Source organism: Aquarana catesbeiana, linkage group LG09 (assembly GCF_042186555.1).
Source record: "Aquarana catesbeiana isolate 2022-GZ linkage group LG09, ASM4218655v1, whole genome shotgun sequence".
Lineage (NCBI taxonomy): Eukaryota > Metazoa > Chordata > Amphibia > Anura > Ranidae > Aquarana > Aquarana catesbeiana.
In genome coordinates, this window is record NC_133332.1 from 233478207 (window position 1) to 233500388 (window position 22182).

At 43.9% G+C, this 22182-nt stretch overlaps 1 protein-coding gene across 3 annotated transcripts in view; it reads right to left on the reverse strand.

The window, feature by feature from the left end:
* COQ4 (coenzyme Q4) overlaps nucleotides 1-22182 on the reverse strand; it is a 38613-nt gene that overhangs the window by 12299 nt on the left and 4132 nt on the right. For all 3 annotated transcript variants that reach the window (XR_012236057.1, XM_073599948.1, XM_073599947.1), the window contains exons 2-4: nucleotides 10052-10240; nucleotides 4826-4922; nucleotides 1126-1228 (exon numbers count right to left, since the gene is read on the reverse strand). Coding sequence is in view for 2 of the 3 variants with exons in the window: in XM_073599948.1 (XP_073456049.1) it covers nucleotides 1126-1228; nucleotides 4826-4922; nucleotides 10052-10240 (389 nt within the window). In the remaining variant the exon portion in view is untranslated. The remainder of the gene's footprint in view (nucleotides 1-1125; nucleotides 1229-4825; nucleotides 4923-10051; nucleotides 10241-22182) is intronic.

Below are 22182 nucleotides of genomic sequence, written 5' to 3' on the forward strand. Positions count from 1 at the left end.
ACTCCTTATTAGAGAGCAGTTGGCACATCGACATCGGAAGGCTCCAAAAAAATTTGACCTTATATGGCAAAATTGGCTGGATGACCCCAACCTTGCTCCCCCCCATTAATAATGATAGACTGCTGCGGATATAAAGACTCTACTGCTGTAAATAGGCATTACTCTTGAGCCTGAGGCCTCTCCTATAATGCATATGCTGTGCAGAAGGTAACTCATATCGTAATAAGGCCCATAGATAAGCCTAGAGGAATGAACCTATGCCTTACAATATTTTATATTATTTTATGTTAGCTTATCTTAGCTTTTATTTTCCTGTTTCTTCTTTTTATTTTTTTTTACTTTTTTATTAGTTTTGTTTGTGTTAGTTTCAAGTTCTATAAAAAACGAAGTTATATGTGTCTAATCCTAGGTAACCGAGTTATGTATATATGTACATGTGTGAGTTAATGTATAATTCTGGAATGGGGAAATATGTATGTCCCCTTATTGTAAAACCGTTACCAATTATTTTTGTCAATAAAAAAAGTTTTGATTCTAAAGCCAAAATTCTTTTTTTTTTTTTTTTTTTGATCAAGTAGGGAAGGCCTAAAACCTATATTTTTTTTGTTATCTTTGTCTCATTAGGGAGATTTCCTTTCACTTCCTGACCTATATAGACTTACACAGGTAATACATGGGTTGAATTCCGAATGATTTTTCGATTGAAAATTTAGTGCATTTTGTAATCCGATGGTTCCACCACTGATTTTGAATACTGAACCAACCAAGCCTTGAATTTCACCTCATGTTGTTACGGAAAAGAAGATTTGTGGCTCTCAGATTCTGGAGATATGTTCCCACATTTTTTTGGATATGTATTATAGCAGAAAGTAAAAAAAATATTTTTTTCCAAAATTGTTGCTCTTTTTTTTTTTTTTTTTGTATCGCAAAAAATTTTAAATAAAAAAATACCACCAGAAGAAAGCTCTATTTGTGGGGAAAAAAAAAGGAAATCAATTTTGTTTAGGTACACCGTCTCACGACTGTGAAATTGTCAGCTAAAGCAACGCAGTGCGGTATCGCAAAAAATGGTCTGGTCATTAAGGGGGTAAATCTTACTGGGGCTGAAGTGGTTAAACAACTTACATTGACATCTAAGAATCGGGCGTACTCTCTGCCAAACGCTCCATCTGGCATCTCACGGAACTTCTCAATATCCAGATTGGACATCCGAATCCGTGGTCTTTCTCTGCAAGGACAGATCAGATTTATATAGGATGGACAGTGACCCTACCAATGCTTACATTTGCTTGATTTCATCGAGAAAAAAAAAAAAACAAACAAAAAAAAAACCCACAAAGGTGGGTTTCAATTAATCTACCAGCATTAGATCCTCCGCCTAAATTTCTGTCCTTCTAACAACCCCCTCCCTAGCAGCATATATTACTGTGCTGGCCCCGGCCTGCATTAAGTCTGTGCACAGCATTCTGCTATGTTGTACTATTATTAAAGTGTTGTAAACCTGATACCAGTGCACGCTATAGACATGATACAGTTACAGGAGAGCAGCAAATGATTAAACCATCCAAAAGATCTTTTCACCATTCAACAGATATACAAACACGTAAGCAACATAGGTGTGCCCACAGGGTGTGCCTGGGCACACCCTAATCACCCCGTGCGGTGCCAATTCCCCCTGCCTCGCATCTCCCCTCTGCAGTGCTGCCAGCTTCCGTCCTCTGCAGAAGCGGGGAAGGGGCTGGTAAATATTTCTTTAACCGGCCTCCTTTTTCTGAATGAACACCATGAGGGATCTGTACCAATCGCTCCTGCCTTCACTCTTAACTGTAACATAGTAAACTATTTTTACTGCAGGCTGCAGAGAAAAGGGGCTGGGAAATCCCTGTCCTCAATTTCTTTCTCTGTCTCAAAAGTCATCAGGGGTCTGTTTAGACCCTTGATATTTCAGTTTCACCAAAGCCCATAGCCACTGATGTATTTCAGCAATAGAGTCCTGGGATTTATGCACATCTACCCCACCACACAGTCCTGTCCGGCAGGGGATGGGATGTGACACGATTCTTTTCTGCAGTTTTACTTTCACTTGCAGGTCCCACACCCACCCCGTGACTGGATGGTGAAAGGAGAAGCAGCACACTGATGAGCTTATCATGCTGTCACTTTGATCTCTCCTCCTATCAAAACACTCCTTGCACAGCAGCACACCTGCCTGCCTGCCTCCCTGTGCTGCTTTCCCTCTCCCTCCCTGGGCTCGCTGTACAGACTGTATAGTAGTTTGCGTGAGGCTCATACCAGACAAGTGCAGGTACCTACACTTCTTGCATTAAAAAAAAAAAAAAATAATTATGTAGTAAAGTGGTTGTAAACCCCTATATTATACCCAGTGAAGTGACTGGCCTCAGGTGATGCAAAGAGATAAAACAAATCTTCCTACATAAGTTGTACCTGTTTATCTGAAGTTTTCCCTTCTCTACATCCATTCAAAGTTCGGAATTTATAGAGCTTGTCTGAGCTGTCAGAAAAAGGGAAGAGCTGAAATTACAGTCTGCAGAGCTCAGCGAGAAGAGCTCTGACAGCTAATTGGAGGGAAGGGACACATCTTCCTCCACACAGCACACAGGAACAGAGCTGAGGCTGTCAATCAGCTGGCGCTCCCTCCCCTGTCACCATTTTTCTATTGGTGTCAGGAAAACTTGTCAGAAGTGATTTGTACTGATAGCAGAGTAATTAAGCAACAGACAGAAATGACAATTAGTGCTCCTAACTGAGACAAGTACACACTATAGAAGGATATGCATTGTTCATACTGTATTTCATGTCTGAGGTTTACAACCACTTTAATAAATACAAAGCTGAATAATGTGCATCTTTTATATATGCCTGGAGTTTAGCTTTAAGGACTAGCTTACACAAGCATTAGCCCTCAGAAGTGTGTTCCATGGTGGATCGTTTTTCAAAGGGTGTTTGACAAGTTGTGAGGAGATGTTTTTTCTCCACCTTGCTGCCTGTTTTCCCCCCTAACACCCCATTCACACGTGTGTGTGTGTGATTTGTCACGTGATATTGGACATCAGTTGTATGACAAGCCGTACCCCATGTTTTCCAATGATAACAATTCATACTGTTTATGTGCGACTTAAAGTCACAGCAACTTCAAAAGTAGTTCATGCACTACTATGTTCCAACTTTCATGCAACTTTAGGGCCACAGACATCAATGTTTAAGAGTAACTAAACCCAGGACCCTGCATTCACTATATCTGGTCTCCCACAGTACACAGAACATGGGAATGCAATTATTTCAGTAAATATAAACTGCTAAATACCTTTTCTCATCAGCAGTATATGGCAGTCTTGTGACTTTTATCAGTGTCTGTCATTCTCATCTGACTGTCCTATGAGACTGCATGACCCTTGACTCTCTGTCTGGACAGTGCTGATTGGCCCTGTGCTGATCACATGCACTCCCAAAAAAAAAAATTCTCTAGCAGTACACACCAAACTGAGCATGTGCAAAGTGACTCCTAGGGCTCTGTGCTATCAGGAGATGGATTGGGAACAGTAAACAAAGGGGAGGATCAGAGAAGACAGGATCAAAACAGCCTTTTTTACACAATGTAGAGGATTAACCCCTTAGGTTCCACAGAGAGTATAACGAGCATGCTTTACTGCATATACAGACCGATTTTACTGTTGTGGGTTTAGTAACACTTTAACCCTCAAAAGTTGCATGAAAGTTGTACCTGAATGTTTTACATGCAACAGTGGGTCTGATTTTGCAGAGGGACAACAAGTCACATTCAAAGTTGCACTCCAAAGTCGCATGACTTTCAAATCCTACAAGTGTGAATTGCATCTAAATGCCTTTACCACCATGCCACGCCCACCCGCAGTGCATTTGGTTGCAGTGCAGCCCCACTCACTTGAATGGGTCATGTTCAGCACCTGATGCTGCCCGCCGAACGCGACAGGGGATTTCATTCTTGCTGTAGCTGTGATAAAAGCATCACCACTGCGACATAATTATATCCCCTGTCCGCTGCCTTTCCAGCTTAAAGTGTTACTAAACCCACAACAGTAAAATCAGTCTGTATATGCAGCATAGTATGCTTGGTATACTCACTGTGGAACTTAAGGGGTTAATCATCTGCATTGTGTAAAAAGGCTGTTATATTCTGTATGCACAGATCCTCCCCCTCCTGCACTATCTGTGGAAGGCCATATAATACAGGCAGAGTAGCCGACCTGCACATGCTCAGTTGTGTCTTATGCTGGAGAGAACATTTACTTGATCTCAGAGCTAGCCAGGTCACATGATATTGGCATCACACATATGGGCGTGTATACAGGCTGTAGTGGAAATCTCCTCCTACCTGAACTCAGCACTGGAGAAACTGTGCAGTTAATCATGTGACCGTGATATATAGATCAGCCAAAAAGGTATATAGTGGCAGTATTTTAATGTAAAAAGAATTTATAAGCTGTGGGCACTGTGTGGGGCAGATGAACTATTTTCATATTACTGGGTTTAGTAACATTTTAAAGAGGCATTGGATGGGGGGCAGCAAAAAACAGCTCCACTGCGTGTTTTTACTGCCCCCCCAACTGCAAGTGTAAATGAGCTCTAAAAGATATTACTATATATTAGTACAACAAGAGTGTTGTTCCCGATAAACACTTGTAATGTTTAGTATGGGGAATGTCACAATGTCTCTGATTGGTCCTTTTGCTGGTAAAAATGTTTAGCTAAAACAAGTGGTGGAAACTGCAAATAAAGTAACTAGATGAAACTTCCTATAGCAATGGTCTATGGAGCAGAAACTCACTGTAGAATCTGTATCCCCTCCGGATCATTGCTCATTTTCTCTCTGAGGCTTCGCAAGGCCTGGACACCAGTGGTTTCCCCGAGAACAGCAATCATATCTGTGGGTTAGAGACAGAAATATTGGTCCAAGCCCGGCTGTAAGGTTGTGATTAAACTGTTTATGTGGCTCGCTACCCCCTATGTGCCTCTCATATAAACCAGCTTCATCTTGTTACTGGAGACTAAAGGTGGCCATACACACTACGATAAATTATAGATTTCTCTTCCAATCGATCCCTCCCACAACTTCACTACCCATTAGATCAATATGACACTCATTGGAAAAAGTGGATTTTTTTCATGAATATTTGAAGGATATGAACAATGCATCTCAGTGTTGCCGATCAACGCTAAATTATTGATCATTTTCTGCCCTGGCTAATCCACTCATTTTACATAGATTACATTACACTGGGCTAAGATTCACTAATCCAATAACAGTGCTTTAATTGCCATTAACCACTTCAGCCCTAGAAGGTTTCACCCCCTTCCTGACCAGGCCATTTTTTGCACGGTCGTGTGTTGTTGTACCCAAATAAAATTGATGTCCTTTTTTTTCCCCACAAATAAAACTTTCTTTTGGTGGTATTTGATCACCTCTGCGGTTTTTATTTTTTTGCGCTATAAACAAAACAATTTTGAAAAAGAAAAAAAACAATATTTTTTACTTTCTGCTATAAAACACATCCTATTTAAAAAAAAAAAAAAAAAAAAAAAATCAAATCAAATTTCTTCATCAAATTAGGCCAATATGTATTCTGCTACATATTTTTGGTAAAAAAAAAATCCCAATAAGCGTATATTGATTGGTTTGCACAAAAGTTTTAGCGTCTACAAACAATTGGATATTTTTATGGATTTTTATTTATTTTTACTAGTAATGGCAGCAATCAGCGATTTTTAGCAGGACTGTGACATTGCAGCGGACAAATCTGAGTGACACTATTGGGGAATCAGTGACACCAATAGCCTCGGTTCACACTGGGACGACTTGTCAGGCGACCTAGTCGCCTGACAAGTAGCGTCCCATTCTCTGCAATGGAACCGTTCTAATAGAAAAAGGTTCCTGTACGACTTTGGGGGCGACTTGCATTGACTTCTATACAGAAGTCGTTTTGCAAGTCGCCGCTGAGTCGTGTCCTGGGTCGCCTGAGGCAGTCGCGCTGTAAGTCGTGCTGCCTCATTGTGAACTGACCCATACAGTGATCAGTGCGAAAAAAATAAATAAAAGCACTGTCACAGTATAAATAACACCGACAGGGAAGGGATTAACATCAGGGGTGATCAAGGGCTTAAGTGTGCTCCTAGAGAGTGCTTTCTAACTGTGGGGGGAATGCTGTGACTGGAGGAAAACAGAGATCCATGTTTCTGTTTAGCAGAAACACAAGACCTTCATTATTTATTACAATATTTTGTGTGGCCACCATTATTTTCCAGCACTGCCTTAACCCTCTTGGGCATGGAGTTCACCAGAGCTTCACAGGTTGCCACTGGAGTCCTCTTCCACTCCTCCTTGACGGAGCTGGTGGATGTTAGAGACCTTGCACTCCTCCACCTTCTGTTTGAGGATGCCCCACAGATGCTTAATATGGTTTAGGTCAGAGGACATGCTTGGCCAGTCCATCACCTGTACCCTCAGCTTCTTTAGCAAGGCAGTGGTCGTCTTGAAGGTGTGATTGGGGTCGTTATGTTGGAATACTGCCCTGCGGCCCAGTCTCCAAAGGGAGGGGATTATGCTCTACTTCAGTATGTCACAGTACATGTTGGCATTTATGGACTCATGCAGCCCCAGACTATGACACTCACACCACCATGCTTGACTGTAGGCAAGACACACTTGCTCCTCACCTGGTTGCCGCCACGCACGATTGACACCATCAGAACCAAATAAATTTATCTTGGTCTCATCAGACCACAGGACACGGTTCCAGTAATCCATGTCCTTAGTCTGCTTGTCTTCAGCAAACTGTTTGCAGGCTTTCTTGTGCATCATCTTTAGAAGAGACCTCCTTTTGTGATGACAGCCATGCAGACCAATTTAATGCAGTGTGCGGTGTATGGTCTGAACATTGACAGACTGACCCCCCCCCCACCCCCACAACCTCTGCAGCAATGCTGGCAGCACTCATACATCTATTTCCCAAAGACAACCTCTGGATATGACGCTGAGCACGTGCACTCAACTGCTTTGGTCGACCATGGCAAGGCCTGTTCTGAGTGGAACCTGTCCTGTTAAACCTCTGTATGGTCTTGGCCATCGTGCTGCAGCTCAGTTTCAGGGTCTTGACAATTTTCTTATAACCTAGGCCATCTTTATGTAGAGCAACAATTCTTTTTTTCAGATCCTCAGAGAGTTCTTTGCCATGAGGTGCCATGTTGAACTTCCAGTGACCAGTATGAGAGAGTGAGAGTGATAACACCAAATTTACCACATCTGCTCCCCATTCACACCTGAGACCCTGTAACACTAATGAGTCACATGACACCGAGGAGGCAAAATGGCTAATTGGGCCCAATTTGGCCATTTTCACTTAGGGGTGTACTCACTTTTGTTGACAGCGGTTTAGACATTAATGGCTGTGTGTTGAGGTATTTTGAGGGGACAGCAAATTTACACTGTTATACAAGCTGAACACTCACTACTTTACATTGTAGCAAAGTGTCATTTCTTCAGTGTTTTCACATGAAAAGATATAATAAAATATTTACAATATTCACTTTTGTGAGATATTGTATGCGGTGGGCAGTCCGGAAGCGGTTAAAGCAGAACTCTAGTCATCTCATAAAAATCCTATTTAAGTTCCCCCACTCTGTATATGAAGGGTCTAATGATTGCTTAGTCTAGGCAGGGCAGGGGTGTTCAACCTTATAAAGAGCAAGGGCCACTTAAGTGATTTGGCAACCGGTCGCGGGCCACAATGAACTATGGGGTTTTACCAACCCCCCCAAACCAAAAATGTCAATGAGCCCTCACTGTCCTAAGCCCTCTTTAAGGCTTCTTTCACACTGATGAGCTAAGGTTTACCTGCACCACGCTTTGTAGTAGACTTCTATTCTATTTTGCGGGTGTGGTGCATTTTCAGAAAGCGCACCAAACCCGCAGGATGGAATAGAAGTCTTTGGCTCGGTGCAGCTCACCCACAGGAAAGCCTCAGGTGCACTGCGCTGGGAGATCTGTGTGAAAGCAAACCCTTTTTATAAGTGCTAATATGCCCATTGCACGAGTGCAGTGTACTGTATGTGATGTTTAATACACTGACCTTATCCTCTTCCAGCTTCTGCTGGCATTGCTCTCCGGGCTGCTAGAAAGGTCCCGCTTGGTATCATGGTATCACCCTGGGACAGAGCTGGCACTACAGAGGAAGTATCAGCTTATGTGGATCCTGCTTCCTTCGCTACCATGCCGGCTCCATGCACTCTGGTGCTTTGGGATGGCAGGTCGGCAACCTGTTGATCATGATCTGGGCTTGCCGAACCACCATCCCAGAACACGGGCATGAGCTTCCCTGGTTTGAGGTCGCAGGCCACATCAGAGGGCTACAAGGACCACACGAGTTGATAACCCCTGGTCTAGGGGATGTAATACAGAGGAATACTCACCTAACTGCATTCCCTTGGCACCTAGCTGTCTTACCCAGGACCCCACTCTGACCCCTTGGACCATCCCCCATTTGTGGACGGGCCCTCAATGTCCTCACATACATTGCAAGAACGCTGGTCCTGCTTTGTACTCGATGAGAATGGTAAGGGAAGCCCACTGACTGAGGACAGGAGTGTTTTCATGGAACCAGCCATGAATGCCGGAGCCAGTGAGGAGGAAGCCTGCAAGACCGAGGAATATGGAAATGGTGTCTATTACATGCCACCTATATTAAGGGCTTATTTGGACTGACACTAAACCCCATCCACCGCGCTGAGCTGCTTTTTTCTGCGTGTGCATCTACCTTGGAGATCTGTGTAGGCAGCCCATAGAAGTGGATGCAGATGCAGTTACTGCACGGATACAGTCGCATGTCAAAATTTGACATGCAGGCAGGAGTAGGTGCATGGATCCAAGCACACAGTGTCTGCGTTTAGATCCATGCACCCGTACCTGCCTGGATGTCAAATTTTGACAAGTGACTATATCCGTGCAGCCTGCACACCGCTCCGAAGTAGATGAACACACAGTAAATGCGGCTGGGCACTGAAGATGGGTCTCAGCAGCCATCCGAATGAACCCTCAACCAGCATTAGATCCTTATTACACGAGAGGTGGGAAGGGAGCACCCACATGTGATTTTCTGTAAACTGTCCAGGGTTAAAGCGTTTGTTACCCCCAACACTTCATATTCCTGATATGTGCCTGCTGTACCATGTACTTGTATGAGAAAATATCCTGTTCTCTTTGTATTGCTTCCTTTGTGTGAAATCCCTGGTGTTCCTGCTCGTCCCCTTGCTTTCCTATGCTGGGAAGCCTGCTCTCCTCCAATGATCAGACTTGTCCCGATACCCCCCCGCTGTATAGCAATTCACTGGGAAGATCGGTGTGCTGCTGCCTCTCCTCCCCCAGCTCTTATGCAGCTGAGAACATAGGGAATGTGATCCCCATCCATCTGTTTCTAGCAGACAGGATCGGATTGGTTGTTGGCGAGTGTCAATGTCCGCTGACATCCGCCGATCCATAGAGAGCAATGGATAGTCCGATTGGGTCCATCCAAAAAACCTGATCGGTCCGTTCATGTGAAAAGGGCCTTATACCACACACTTGATTCTGGTGCCTTCATAAAACAGACAAATCACGGAATAATACTTGTTTTTTAACCCTAAAATTTGTAGTTAAAATGTAAGTACCCTTATTATTTTCATGCAAAACATACTTTTTTTCATGCAAAACATACACTGTTAGCAACATTTTTACAAATTGCAAATAAAATGTGACAATGACAACACTTCAGAGGAATGGCACCTAATGCAGCATGGTGATGTAGAGCTATGAATGACCCTTAGACCATGGGAGCACTCTGTGGCCCTCCAGTTGTTGCAGAACTACAAGTCCCATCATGTCTCTACCTTTAGGAGTCATGCTTGTAACTGTCAGCCTTGCAATGCCTCATGGGACTTCACAACAGCTGGAGGGCCACAGGTTGAGTGCCCATGCCTTAGACTCTCTGCAATGGCTCACTCCTTATCTGCTAAAGGCACTTACCGTGTCTATATGGATCATACAGTGACATCACCGCAGAGCCCGCTGATAGCAACAGCTTTTGCAGCGTGTTGGTGGGAATGTGATTAGGATATAATATACCAGGCTCAGGCCCATCAGTACTGAATTTACCATCGCCCTCCTGCTCCTCTGCGACTATATTAAATGACTGGCTAAACTGCTTTGGGAGTCCTGTAGAGAAAAAAAGAACACATTATACACAGACAAAAAGGAATTCCTAAAACCCAACCCCACTTTTGCCACCAGTCTTTGTCCTCCCTCTCTACCTGAAGCCCACCCCCCCCAACTCACTTACCCACCCACCCATCACAGCTTAAAAAATAATCCAGCTATACATGCCTTCTTTCCTACAGTCTTCTCACCAGTACAGTGACATCATAGGCCCTTCCTAGGAAGTTGTGGGGGTGGTCCTATCCCCTGGACCAGGGGTCTCCAAACCGCGGCCCTATTCCGGCCTGCTTATATGTTTTCTCTGGCCTGCAGCTCACTCAGATACTGTCGACACAGCACTGCTGGTCAGCTTGCTTTAGGAATCCCTCACTGATCTTGGCAGCAAGTCCCGCCAAACAGCAGACAAAACCACTCAACCCAACCCCCTGGCTATGCCACGCTGTGCTGTGGAATAGTTGCTTGGACCGCCAGGATGTCATCAGCGCAGCACCTCCCAGCTCCTGCCCGCTATTTATATTAGCGATCCTTTCGCATTTAGCCTGCTTGTGTAGCAGCAGACGGGAGAAGGGAGGTACAGGAGTGCTGTACTGTGCCAGTAACAGCAATGTAGGAGGCAGATGACAGCAATGTAAATGGCAATGTGCTGGACATGAATGTGCCAACACTGAGGACACAGATATCCAGGAAACTCTCATGGAGACACAGATACAGTTGGCACAGATATGGAGGAGACTGATGGGGACACAGAGGTGCAGAAAGGCTCTGATGGGGGACACAGAGGTGCAGAAAGGCTCTGATGGGGGACACAGAGGTGCAGAAAGGCTCTGATGGGGGACACAGAGGTGCAGAAAGGCTCTGATGGGGGACACAGGTGAGCAAGGATCCTCTGATGGGGGACACAGATGTGCAAAGTGCCTGATGTGAATTTTTAAATTGTATTCATTCAATTATAAAAATAACAGATTTTTTTCTTCAGCCTCCAGATAGTTGTAAAATCTACAATGTGGCCCTCAGAGTGAAAAGTTTAGAGACCCCTGCCCTAGACAATGTGGTCCTCACATAATGATCTTGAACACTGTGCTGTCCAGGAGTACCATGATCCCTGGCTGGTAGGTTGACACAGGAAGAGGTTTGAATGTTGCTGAATATCATTCAGTCAGGAAGACTGGCGGCATCTTGTGCCTGAGAAGAGGTACTGCAGGGGATAGCTCCAAATTGAAATACTGCAGTCAGAGACATTATTTTCTGTTTCTAAAGTGATATAAATCCCTCAATTTAAAGGGGTTGTTAACCCTCATGTTTTTTCACCTTAATGCATCCTTTGCATTAAGGTGAAAAAAAACACCTGGCAGTGACCGCCCCCCCCCCCCCTGTTTTACTTACCTGAGCCCCTTATTTCCGTCGGCAGAGACCCGCTCTCCCTTTCTCCACGGGGGTCTCGGCTCTTGATTGGATAGATTGATAGCAATGCAGCCATTGGCTCCCGCTGCTGTCAATCAAATCCAATGACTCGGGCGCCCGGATCAAGTTCGGCACATTTGTGTATGGACTCAAATGCTGGACTTGGGAGCGTGCCCGCAAGGTACCCCCCCAACCCCCCCCCCCACCCGCGCGTGAGAACGCTTCTCCTAGGGGATTGTCTGATGCAGGGAGGAATCGAAAGCGCCCCCAGCAGACCCCAGAAGATGAGGTTCAGGGCCACTCTGTGCAAAACGAGCTGCACAGTGGAGGGAAGTATGACACGTTTGTTATAAAAAAAAAAAAAAAAAAAAAAAAAAGGGTCGAGCCTTTACAATCACTTTAAAATCACTTTCAGCGGAAGATTTAATCACTTACCACCCAGGCAAATGCTGACATTTCTCTCATACAAGTAAAAAAAAAAAAAAAAATCATAATTTTTTTTGCTAGAAAATTACTTAGAACCCCCAAACATTATATATTTTAAATCAGATGCCCTTGAAAATAAAATGGTGGGTGTTGCAATTTGTTACAGTATTTGCACAGTGGTTTTTCAAAAGCAAATTTCTTGGACAAAATACACTTTAATTAATTTAAGTGAACACAAACACATTGATACCCAATTTTGGTAAACTATAAAAAAAATGACATTATGCCGAGTAAATAGATGCCTAACATGTCACACCTTAAAATACCCATACCTCCTTGAGTAGAAGTGGTTCAACCAGGATGATGTCACAGCTACCGGCATCATCCCAGTATTTTGTTTTCAGCCGGCGATTCCCTTTAATGTAAAGGCCATCCTAGTGGCTAAGTAGCTGCTGGTTTGCTTTTACAGGCGGCAGGAAAGGTTGTCCCGCCGCCCTCAGGTGCCTCTCTGGGTTCTCCATTGCGATCGAGGAGCCCGACACTGACTGCGCCAGAATGAGAGCTGCACCACCCTGCCGTCATTTGATGGTGGGCGGCAAGTGGTTAAAGCGTCCCATCCTCCCATGTTTGCGCACAAAGGCGAACAAATGTGTCAGTCCTGCATGCATATGTAAACGGGAGTCGCAGCATACATGTGAGGTATCATGGTGAACGTCAGAGCAATAATTGTAGCCCCAGAACTCTAAACTGGTAACCTGTAAAGACAATAGAGATTTTATTTAGGTACCGTAGTTTGGCGCCATTTCATAGGTGTATGCAATTTTACAGCTTGACATGTTGGGTATCTATTTACTCTGCGCAACATTTTATATTTTACTAAACAATTTGTATTATATTGGGAGAGATTTACTAAAATATATGCACTCACAATCTGGTGCAGCTGTATATAGTAGCCAGTCAGCTTCTAACTTCAGCTTGTTTAATTAAGCTTTGGCAATACAAGTTGGAAGCTGATTGGTTTCTATGGAGAGCTGCACCAGATTTTGTACACTCTAGTTTTAGTAAATCTCCTCCCATTGTGTTTGTGTGCACCTAAATTCATTAAAGTGTATTTTCCTATAAAATTTGCGTTTAAAAATGCTGCGAAAATACCGTGTGAAATAAAAAAAATTGCAACACTCACCATTTTATTCTCTAGGGTCTCTGCTTAACCACTTCAGCCCCGGAAGGATTTACCCCCTTCCTGACCAGAGCACTTTTTACAATTTGGCACTGCGTCGCTTTAACTGCTAATTGCGCGGTCATGCAATGCTGTAACCAAACGAAATTTGCGTCCTTTTCTTCCCACAAATAGAGCTTTCTTTTGATGGTATTTGATCACCTCTGCCGTTTTTATTTTTTGCACTATACACGGAAAAAGACCAAAAATTTTGAAAAAAAAAGATATTTACTACTTTTTGTTCTAAAAAAAATCCAATAAACTCAATTTTAGTCATACATTTAGGCCAAAATGTATTTGGCCACATGTCTTTGGTAAAAAAAATGTCAATAAGTGTATATTTATTGGTTTGCGCAAAAGTTATAGCGCCTACAAACTAGGGTACATTTTCTGGAATTTACACAGCCTTTAATTTATGACTGCCTATGTCGTTTCTTGAGGTGCTAAAATGGCAGGGCAGTACAAAACCCCCCCAAATGACCCCATTTTGGAAAGCAGACACCCCAAGGAAATTGCTGAGAGGCATGTTGAACCCATTGAATATTCATTTTTTTTGTCCCAAGTGATTGAATAATGACAAAAAAAAAAAAAAATTACAAAAAGTTGTCACTAAATGATATATTGCTCACACAGGCCATGGGCATATGTGGAATTGCACCCCAAAATACATTTAGCTGCTTCTCCTGAGTATGGGGATACCACATGTGTGGGACTTTTTGGGAGCCTAGCCGCATACGGGGCCCCGAAAACCAATCACTGCCTTCAGGATTTCTAAGGGCGTACATTTTTGATTTTACTCCTCACTACCTATCACAGTTTTGAAGGCCATAAAATGCCCAGATGGCACAAACCCCCCCAAATGACCCCATTTTGGAAAGTAGACACCCCAAGCTATTTGCTGAGAGGCATGGTGAGTATTTTGTAGCTCTCATTTGTTTTTGAAAATGAAGAAAGACAAAAAAAAAATTTTTTTTTTTCTTTTTTTAATTTTCAAAACTTTGTGACAAAAAGTGAGGTCTGCAAAATACTCACTAAACTGCTCAGCAAATAGCTTTGGATGTCTACTTTCCAAAATGGGGTCATTTGGGGGGGGGGTTTGTGCCACCTGGGCATTCCATGGCCTCCGAGACTGTGATAGGCAGTGAAGAGTGAAATCAAAAATTTACACCCTTAGAAAGCCTGAAGGCGGTGCTTGGTTTTCGGGGTCCCATACGCGGCTAGGCTCCCAAAAAGTCTCACACATGTGGTATCCCCGTACTCAGGAGAAGCAACAGAATGTATTTTGGGGTGTAATTTCACATATTCCCATGGCATGTTTGAGCAATATATAATTTAGTGACAACTTTGTGCAAAAAAAAAAAAAAAAAATTTGTCTCTTTCCCGCAACTTGTGTCACAATATAAAATATTCCATGGACTCGACATGCCTCTCAGCAAATAGCTTGGGGTGTCTACTTTCCAAAATGGGGTCATTTGGGGGGGGGTTTGAACTGTCCTGGCATTTTATGCACAACATTTAGAAGCTTATGTCACACATCACCCACTCTTCTAACCACTTGAAGACAAAGCCCTTTCTGACACTTTTTGATTACATGAAAAAATTATTTTTTTTTTGCAAGAAAATTACTTTGAACCCCCACACATTATATATTTTTTTAAAGCAAATGCCCTACAGATTAAAATGGTGGGTGTTTAATTTTTTTTTTTTCACACAGTATTTGCGCAGCGATTTTTCAAACGCATTTTTTGGGGAAAAAACACACTTTTTTACATTTTAATGCACTAAAACACACTATATTGCCCAAATGTTTGATGAAATAAAAAAGATGATCTTAGGCCGAGTACATGGATACCAAACATGACATGCTTTACAATTGCGCACAAACGTGCAGTGGCAACAAAATAAATACATTTTTAAAAGCCTTTAAAAGCCTTTACAGGTTACCACTTTAGAATTATAGAGGAGGTCTACTGCTAAAATTACTGCCCTCGATCTGACCGTCGCGGTGATACCTCACATGCATGGTGCAATTGCTGTTTACATTTGACGCCAGACCGACGCTTGCGTTCGCCTTAGCGCGAGAGCAGGGGGGACAGGGGTGCTTTTTTTTTTTTTTTTTCTTTATTTTTTTTTGCTTTTTTATCTTATTTTAAAACTGTTCCTTTCATTTTTTTTTTTTTTAATCATTTTTACTGTTATCTCAGGGAATGTAAATATCCCCTATGATAGCAATAGGTAGTGACAGGTACTCTTTTTTGAAAAAATTGGGGTCTATTAGACCCTAGATTTCTCCTCTGCCCTCAAAGCATCTGACCACACCAAGATCGGTGTGATAAAATGCTTCCCCAATTTCCCAATGGCGCTATTTACATCTGGCGAAATCTAAGTCATAAAATGCTCGTAGCTTCCGGTTTCTTAGGCCATAGAGATGTTTGGAGCCACTCCGGTCTCTGATCAGCTCTATGGTCAGCTGGCTGAATCACCGGCTGCATTCTCAGGTTCCCTGTTGAGACAGGAGAGCCAGAGAAAAACACGGAAGACGTTGGGGGGGGGGGGGGCATTCCCTCCCACTGCTTGTAAAAGCAGTCTAGAGGCTAATTAGCCGCTAGGATTGCTTTTACATGAAAGCCGACCGCTGGCTGAAAAGAATGATACCAAGATGATACCTAAACCTGCAAGCATCATTCTGGTATAACCACTCAAAGTCGTGAATGCTGTACCTGAAGACAAAAAAATGGTTAACAATAAAGCACAGTAAACGGTAAAGTATAAAAAATTGCATACCTGAAAAGCAAACATGATAAAACATAATAACAATAAAACATTGCAGAATAGAATACAGTAAAAAAGAGCAGAACAATAGAGAGAATAGAGAGAGAGAGAATAGAGAGAGAACAATAAAACGACAACTATTATTTTTTATTTTATATTTTTGTTTGTGTTTTTTTTTTTTTTTTTACACTTTTTTTGTAACTGTAACTTTTATAACTGTAACCGGTTCCAGGTTCGGGTCTCTCAAAATGCGATGGCATCTTGGGAGACCCTGTGAAAGTGTGTCCTAGTCTGTGCAGTTCTGTACCCTACGCTAATACTCAGCTAGTGAATGGTAGCGTTCAAAACATTCACCAATGCAAAGACCAGGATTGTCAGGACAGGAGGGACAATAATAGTGGGTGTCACGCCTATATCTGCACTTGCTGCAGACACAACATCTTTTTTGGGGGGGTTCGTTGGGTAGGGGTACTCGGGAGGACATAAAGAAAATGCCTCTCATGCAGCCGACTGCATTTGGTTGGGGATGTGAATGGGGGAAGTACGGGCGCTGCAGAAGTGGTGGGTTCCCAATTAGGATTGGCGAATGCAGCAGGAAGGGCATTATGGGCACGACGGGCCTGTGTTTGTCTTTTTGGTGGCAGCGGGACACTACTTGTGCTTGTCACCTCACCAGCTTGAACTGCACTTATGGGACTCGCCACGTCACCAAGTGTTACTGCAGTGCTGGTTTGACTACGACCGGGGTGTACTAGGCCGCTGGTGCTTGCCAGTTCACCAAAACGCTACCAAAAAAACTGTTAACGGCCGCAGGGATCAGGCCTGACTCTGCGAACGCTGCAGTTATGCATTTAGTGTTTTGTAAGTGACAGTGATCGATCGATACTGCACTTGGGTGGGCTGGGCTGGGCCGGGCGGAGGGGCAAAACGCAGGTGCTAGCAGGTATCTGGGCTGATCCCACTAACACTGCATTTTTGGGAACCCTAAACTGCTGGGGACGCCAGTATAGATCTGATTGGATCAGATCAGATATTGATCAGTTCAGATACTATACCACTAAGGGAGGTGTACGGTGCATGCGTGGGTGTTAGCGCTACTGGCACTAACCTGACGCTGCCTGGGGCTGGTGCTTGCCAGTTCACCAAAACGCTACCAAAAAAACTGTTAGCGATCGCAGGGATCAGGCCTGACTCTGCGAACGCTGCAGTTATGCGTTTAGTGTTTTGTAAGTGACAGTGATCGATCGATACTGCACTTGGGTGGGCTGGGCTGGGCCGGGCGGAGGGGCAAAACGCAGGTGCTAGCAGGTATCTGGGCTGATCCCGCTAACACTGCGTTTTTGGGAATCCTAAACTGCTGGGGACGCTAGTATAGATCTGATCGGATCAGATATTGATGCGTTCAGATACTATACCACTAAGGGAGGTGTACGGTGCGTGGGTGTTAGCGCTACTGGCACTAACCTGACGCTGCCTGGGGCTGGTGCTTGCCATTTCACCAAAACGCTACCAAAAAAACTGTTAGCGATCGCAGGGATCAGGCCTGACTCTGCGAACGCTGCAGTTATGCGTTTAGTGTTTTGTAAGTGACAGTGATCGATCGATACTGCACTTGGGTGGGCTCTGCCGAGCCGGGCGGAGGGGCAAAACGCAGGTGCTAGCAGGTATCTGGGCTGATCCCGCTAACACTGCGTTTTTGGGAACCCTAAACTGCTGGGGACGCTAGTATAGATCTGATTGGATCAGATATTGATCCGATCAGATACTATACCACTAAGGGAGGCGTATGCTGCCTGCGTGGGTGTTAGCAGTACTGGCGCTAATCTGATGCTGCCTGGGGCGACGCATATCACCGCCGGGCGACCAGGGGGCTAAATCTTTATTCGGTAATAAACGGCGGTTGCCCTGACACTATAAAAAATAAACGAACTAACCAGCGTCACCCGTAACGGTTATACAGTGATCAGTGGTGAAAGGGTTAACTAGGGGGCAATCAAGGGGTTAAAACATTTATTAGGTAGTATATAGGGGTCCCTGTCGCTATAAAACGCTGACGGCGAACCTAAATATTTACCTCCCTAACTAGCGTCACCAGCGACACTAATACAGCGATCAGAAAAATGATCGTTTAGCGACACTGGTGACGGGGGGTGATCAATGGGTTAAAACTTTATTAGGGGGGGTTAGGGGAGTACCCTAGACCTAAAGGGGGCCTAACACTCACTGCCCTAACACTGTAACTGTCACAAACTGACACCAATACAGTAATCAGAAAAAAAAAAAAAAAAAAAAAAACCTGCTTGGTGTTAGTTTGTGACAGGGGGGGGATCGGGGTGTTTTGTGTGCCTGGCATGTTCTACTGTGTGTGTGTGTGTTGTGCACTCACATTGCAGTCTTCTCTCCTCGGCCCGGAACGGAAAATACCGAGCCGAGGAGAGATGACATCATTTCCTCTGCCTCTGTGTACAATACAGAGGCAGGGAAATGATCCCATTGGCTGGGAGCGATCGCGAGGGGGGGGCCACGAATGGATGGCCTCCCCCTCACCACCGATCGCCGGGGGAGATTTGCCGACCGCGGGCAGGCAAGGACGTACCTGTAAGTCCTTTTGCCTGCCCGTGCCGCTCTGTCGACGTATATAGTCGTGCGGCGGTCGGCAAGTGGTTAAAAAAAAAAAATAAAATAATTAAAAAATATATATATATGATTTTTACATGTAGGAGGGAAGTTTTAGAACAAGCCTGGGAAGCAGGTGGTTTAAAAAAAAAATGTAATTTATTTAAAACGTTTTTTCACTGTCCCTTTAATATTTTTTTGATGAATATTTTGCTATGTTATGAACAACAACCAGAGTGATAGCAATAAGCATTACAGGTCCTCTTTATGGAGAGACCTCTATTAGAAACCAGATGTCTTCTCTGGCCTCCAAAGCATTTGATCAAACCAAGATCGGTTTGATCAGATGCTTGTACAAGCCAGGAGCGGCGTGCAAACATCCAACCGAATCCGGAAGCGACCAAATCCTCCTTCTGGTTTCTTACCTCACAGTGAGGGAGGAATGTCAGTTCCTCTCTCTCGCTCTCTCTGTTCACTGCTGCAGATGTCGCCGGTCAGAGCGATTCTGGGCTCCCCAATGGGACAGGAGAGTCCGGAAAATGCGGGGTGACTCCCTTCTGCCACCTGTAGAAGTGACCGAGTGGTTCTATAGCCACTTGAATCACTACTACAATAAAGGGAACCGCTGGCTGAAAATTGTAATATTAGGATGATGCCTGCAGGTGTCAGTATAATCACTGAAACCTGAGGAGGTCACATGACGGGTGGCAAGTGGCTAATCACTTATTATTCAGCTTCTTTTAGCCCTCGTTCACATTGACATTGTGCGTCTTCATCTGAAATTGCTCGATCTCAAAGCAACTTGTCAGTGCGACTTCGAGTGCGACTTGGAAGACATCTGTGCAGCTTCATCTGAAATCGCTTGATCTCAAAGCCACTTGTCAGTGCGACTTCCAGTTTCATGCACAGATGTCTATGCAAGTCGCACCCGAAATCATGAAAACGAGCGCAGGAACTACTTTTTCAAACCAATGTGGCACTGCAAGGTCGGCATTGCACCAATTTGAACAGTGCGGTTGCCGGCAATAGGGTGCGACTTGTCATGCTAGTTGACCTGTCGCTCCAATGTGAACGAGGGCTTAATCCTTGCCTCTCTTCCGGTTTAAGCTGCTGTCGGTCTCCTATTTCAGCTTGGCTCCTTTCTCTTGCTGCATCCTATGGAGTCACCTTTGTATGCAGAGACTAGAGTTGTGTTTCCTTACGCTGTGTGCATCAATAGAAACACACAGCCCAGTAACCTAGGATGGCAAGGAGCACTCCCCTGCTCATCCTTCCATCTAACAGACTGACTGAAGTCTGCACTGTCCACTGTCAACTCTTTCCTGTGAAATCTGGAAGTTGTTATCTGTTTAGCTATGATACTTGGAGTCACTTACTCACAACAAATCTGCAGAGAAGGGCTTCTGGCTTTACTGATCAGCAGAATGTTATCAGAGGCAGCCAGGCAGAGTGTATTTAAAGCACAAACCTGTCCCAGCAACAACAAAGTGGTTTCCCTGACCTTGCAGGAATTTGGTCCGACTACCTGTTGTGTCTCCAGGACAGGAAGTGAAGGAAAATCCCTCTAGTGGGACACAGACAGAAACAAAAACCTTGCCAGGGGTTCTAGCTAGAGCTGCAACTAACGATTATTTTCATAATCGATTAGTTGGCCGATTATTGTTTTGATTAATCGGTTAATAACCTTAAAAAGTGTGGTGTATAATTTAGTTAATATGTAAAGTTTTAAAAAAAGGCAATTTATTCTTATATAGCTATGCAGTGGTAAATATAAATAACCAACTATATGGTTAGGGAGCAAAATATCTAATCCACTCTGAGAATAACAGACAGAAGAGATATACTGTATATACTAGTAGAAGAGATATACTGTATATACTATTAGAGGAGAGATATACTTTATATACTATTGCTCCCCTTTCACACTGGGGCGGTGGGTGCATCAGCGGTAAAGCGCTTTAAAGCGGCGCTTTACCGGCAATTTTGCAGCGATATTCAGCCGATAGCGGGGGGGCTTTTACCTCCCCGCTAGCGGCCGAGAAAGGGTTAAAACCACTGCAAAGCACTGCTGCAAGGGGTATAGCCACGCGGCCCATTCATTTCAATGGGCAGGAGCAGTATACACACCGCTCTTTCACCGCTCCAAAGATGCTGCTAGCAGGACTTATTTTACCTTCCTGCTAGTGTACCGCTCCAGTGTGAAAGCCCAGAGAGAGACAACAGCGGCTCTTTCAGGGCGCTTTGCAGGTGCTATTTTTAGCGTTATAGCGCCTGCAAAGCGCCCCAGTGTGAAAGGGGTCTTAGAGGAGAGATATACTGTATATACTATTAGAGGAGAGATATACTGTATATACTATTAGAGGATATATACTGTATACACTATTATAGGAGAGATATACTGTATAAACTATTAGAGGAGAGATATACTGTATATACTATTAGAGGAGAGATATACTGTATATACTATTAGAGGAGAGATATACTGTATATACTATTAGAGGATATATACTGTATATACTATTAGAGGATACATACTGTATATACTATTAGAAGATCTATACTGTATACACTATTATAGGAGAGATATACTGTATATACTATTAGAGGAGAGATATACTGTATATACTATTAGAGGATATATACTGTATACACTATTATAGGAGAGATATACTGTATAAACTATTAGAGGAGAGATATACTGTATATACTATTAGAAGAGATATACTGTATATACTATTAGAAGAGATATACTGTATATACTATTAGAGGATATATACTGTATATACTATTAGAAGAGATATACTGTATATACTATTAGAGGATATATACTGTATATACTATTAGAAGATATATACTGTATATACTATTAGAGGAGAGATATACTGTATATACTATTAGACAGGGCTGTAGATACCGTATTTATCGGCGTATAACACGCACCCCAAGTTTAGGAGGGAAGTTTAAGGAAAAAAAAACTTACATTAAAATGCCCATCAATGCAGCCTTATTAGTGTTCATCTGCAGCCTTGTTAGTGTCATTGCAGCCTTTTCAGTGTCAGTGCAGCCTTGACCCAGTGTCCATTGCAGTCTTGTCAGTGCAGCTTTGCCCCAGTGCAGTCTTGTCAGTGCAGCTTTGCCCCAGTGCAGTCTTGTCAGTGCAGCTTTGCCCCAGTGCAGTCTTGTCAGTGCAGCTTTGCCCCAGTGCAGTCTTGTCAGTGCAGCTTTGCCCCAGTGCAGCCTCGTCAGTGCAGCCTTGTCAGTGCAGCCTTGTCAGTGCAGCTTTGCCCCAGTGCAGCCTTGTCAGTGCAGCCTTGTCAGTGCAGCTTTGCCCCAGTGCAGCCTTGTCAGTGCAGCTTTGCCCCAGTGGTCAGTGCAGCCTTGCCCCCAGTGCCCATGCTTGCCGCCGCCGACATACACATAGCTGCATGTAGTTTTAAATATGGCGCCGCGGGGTTCGGAGGGACTCGGCGGCGCTGAACGAGCACCGCCGAAATCACAGTGACTGCTT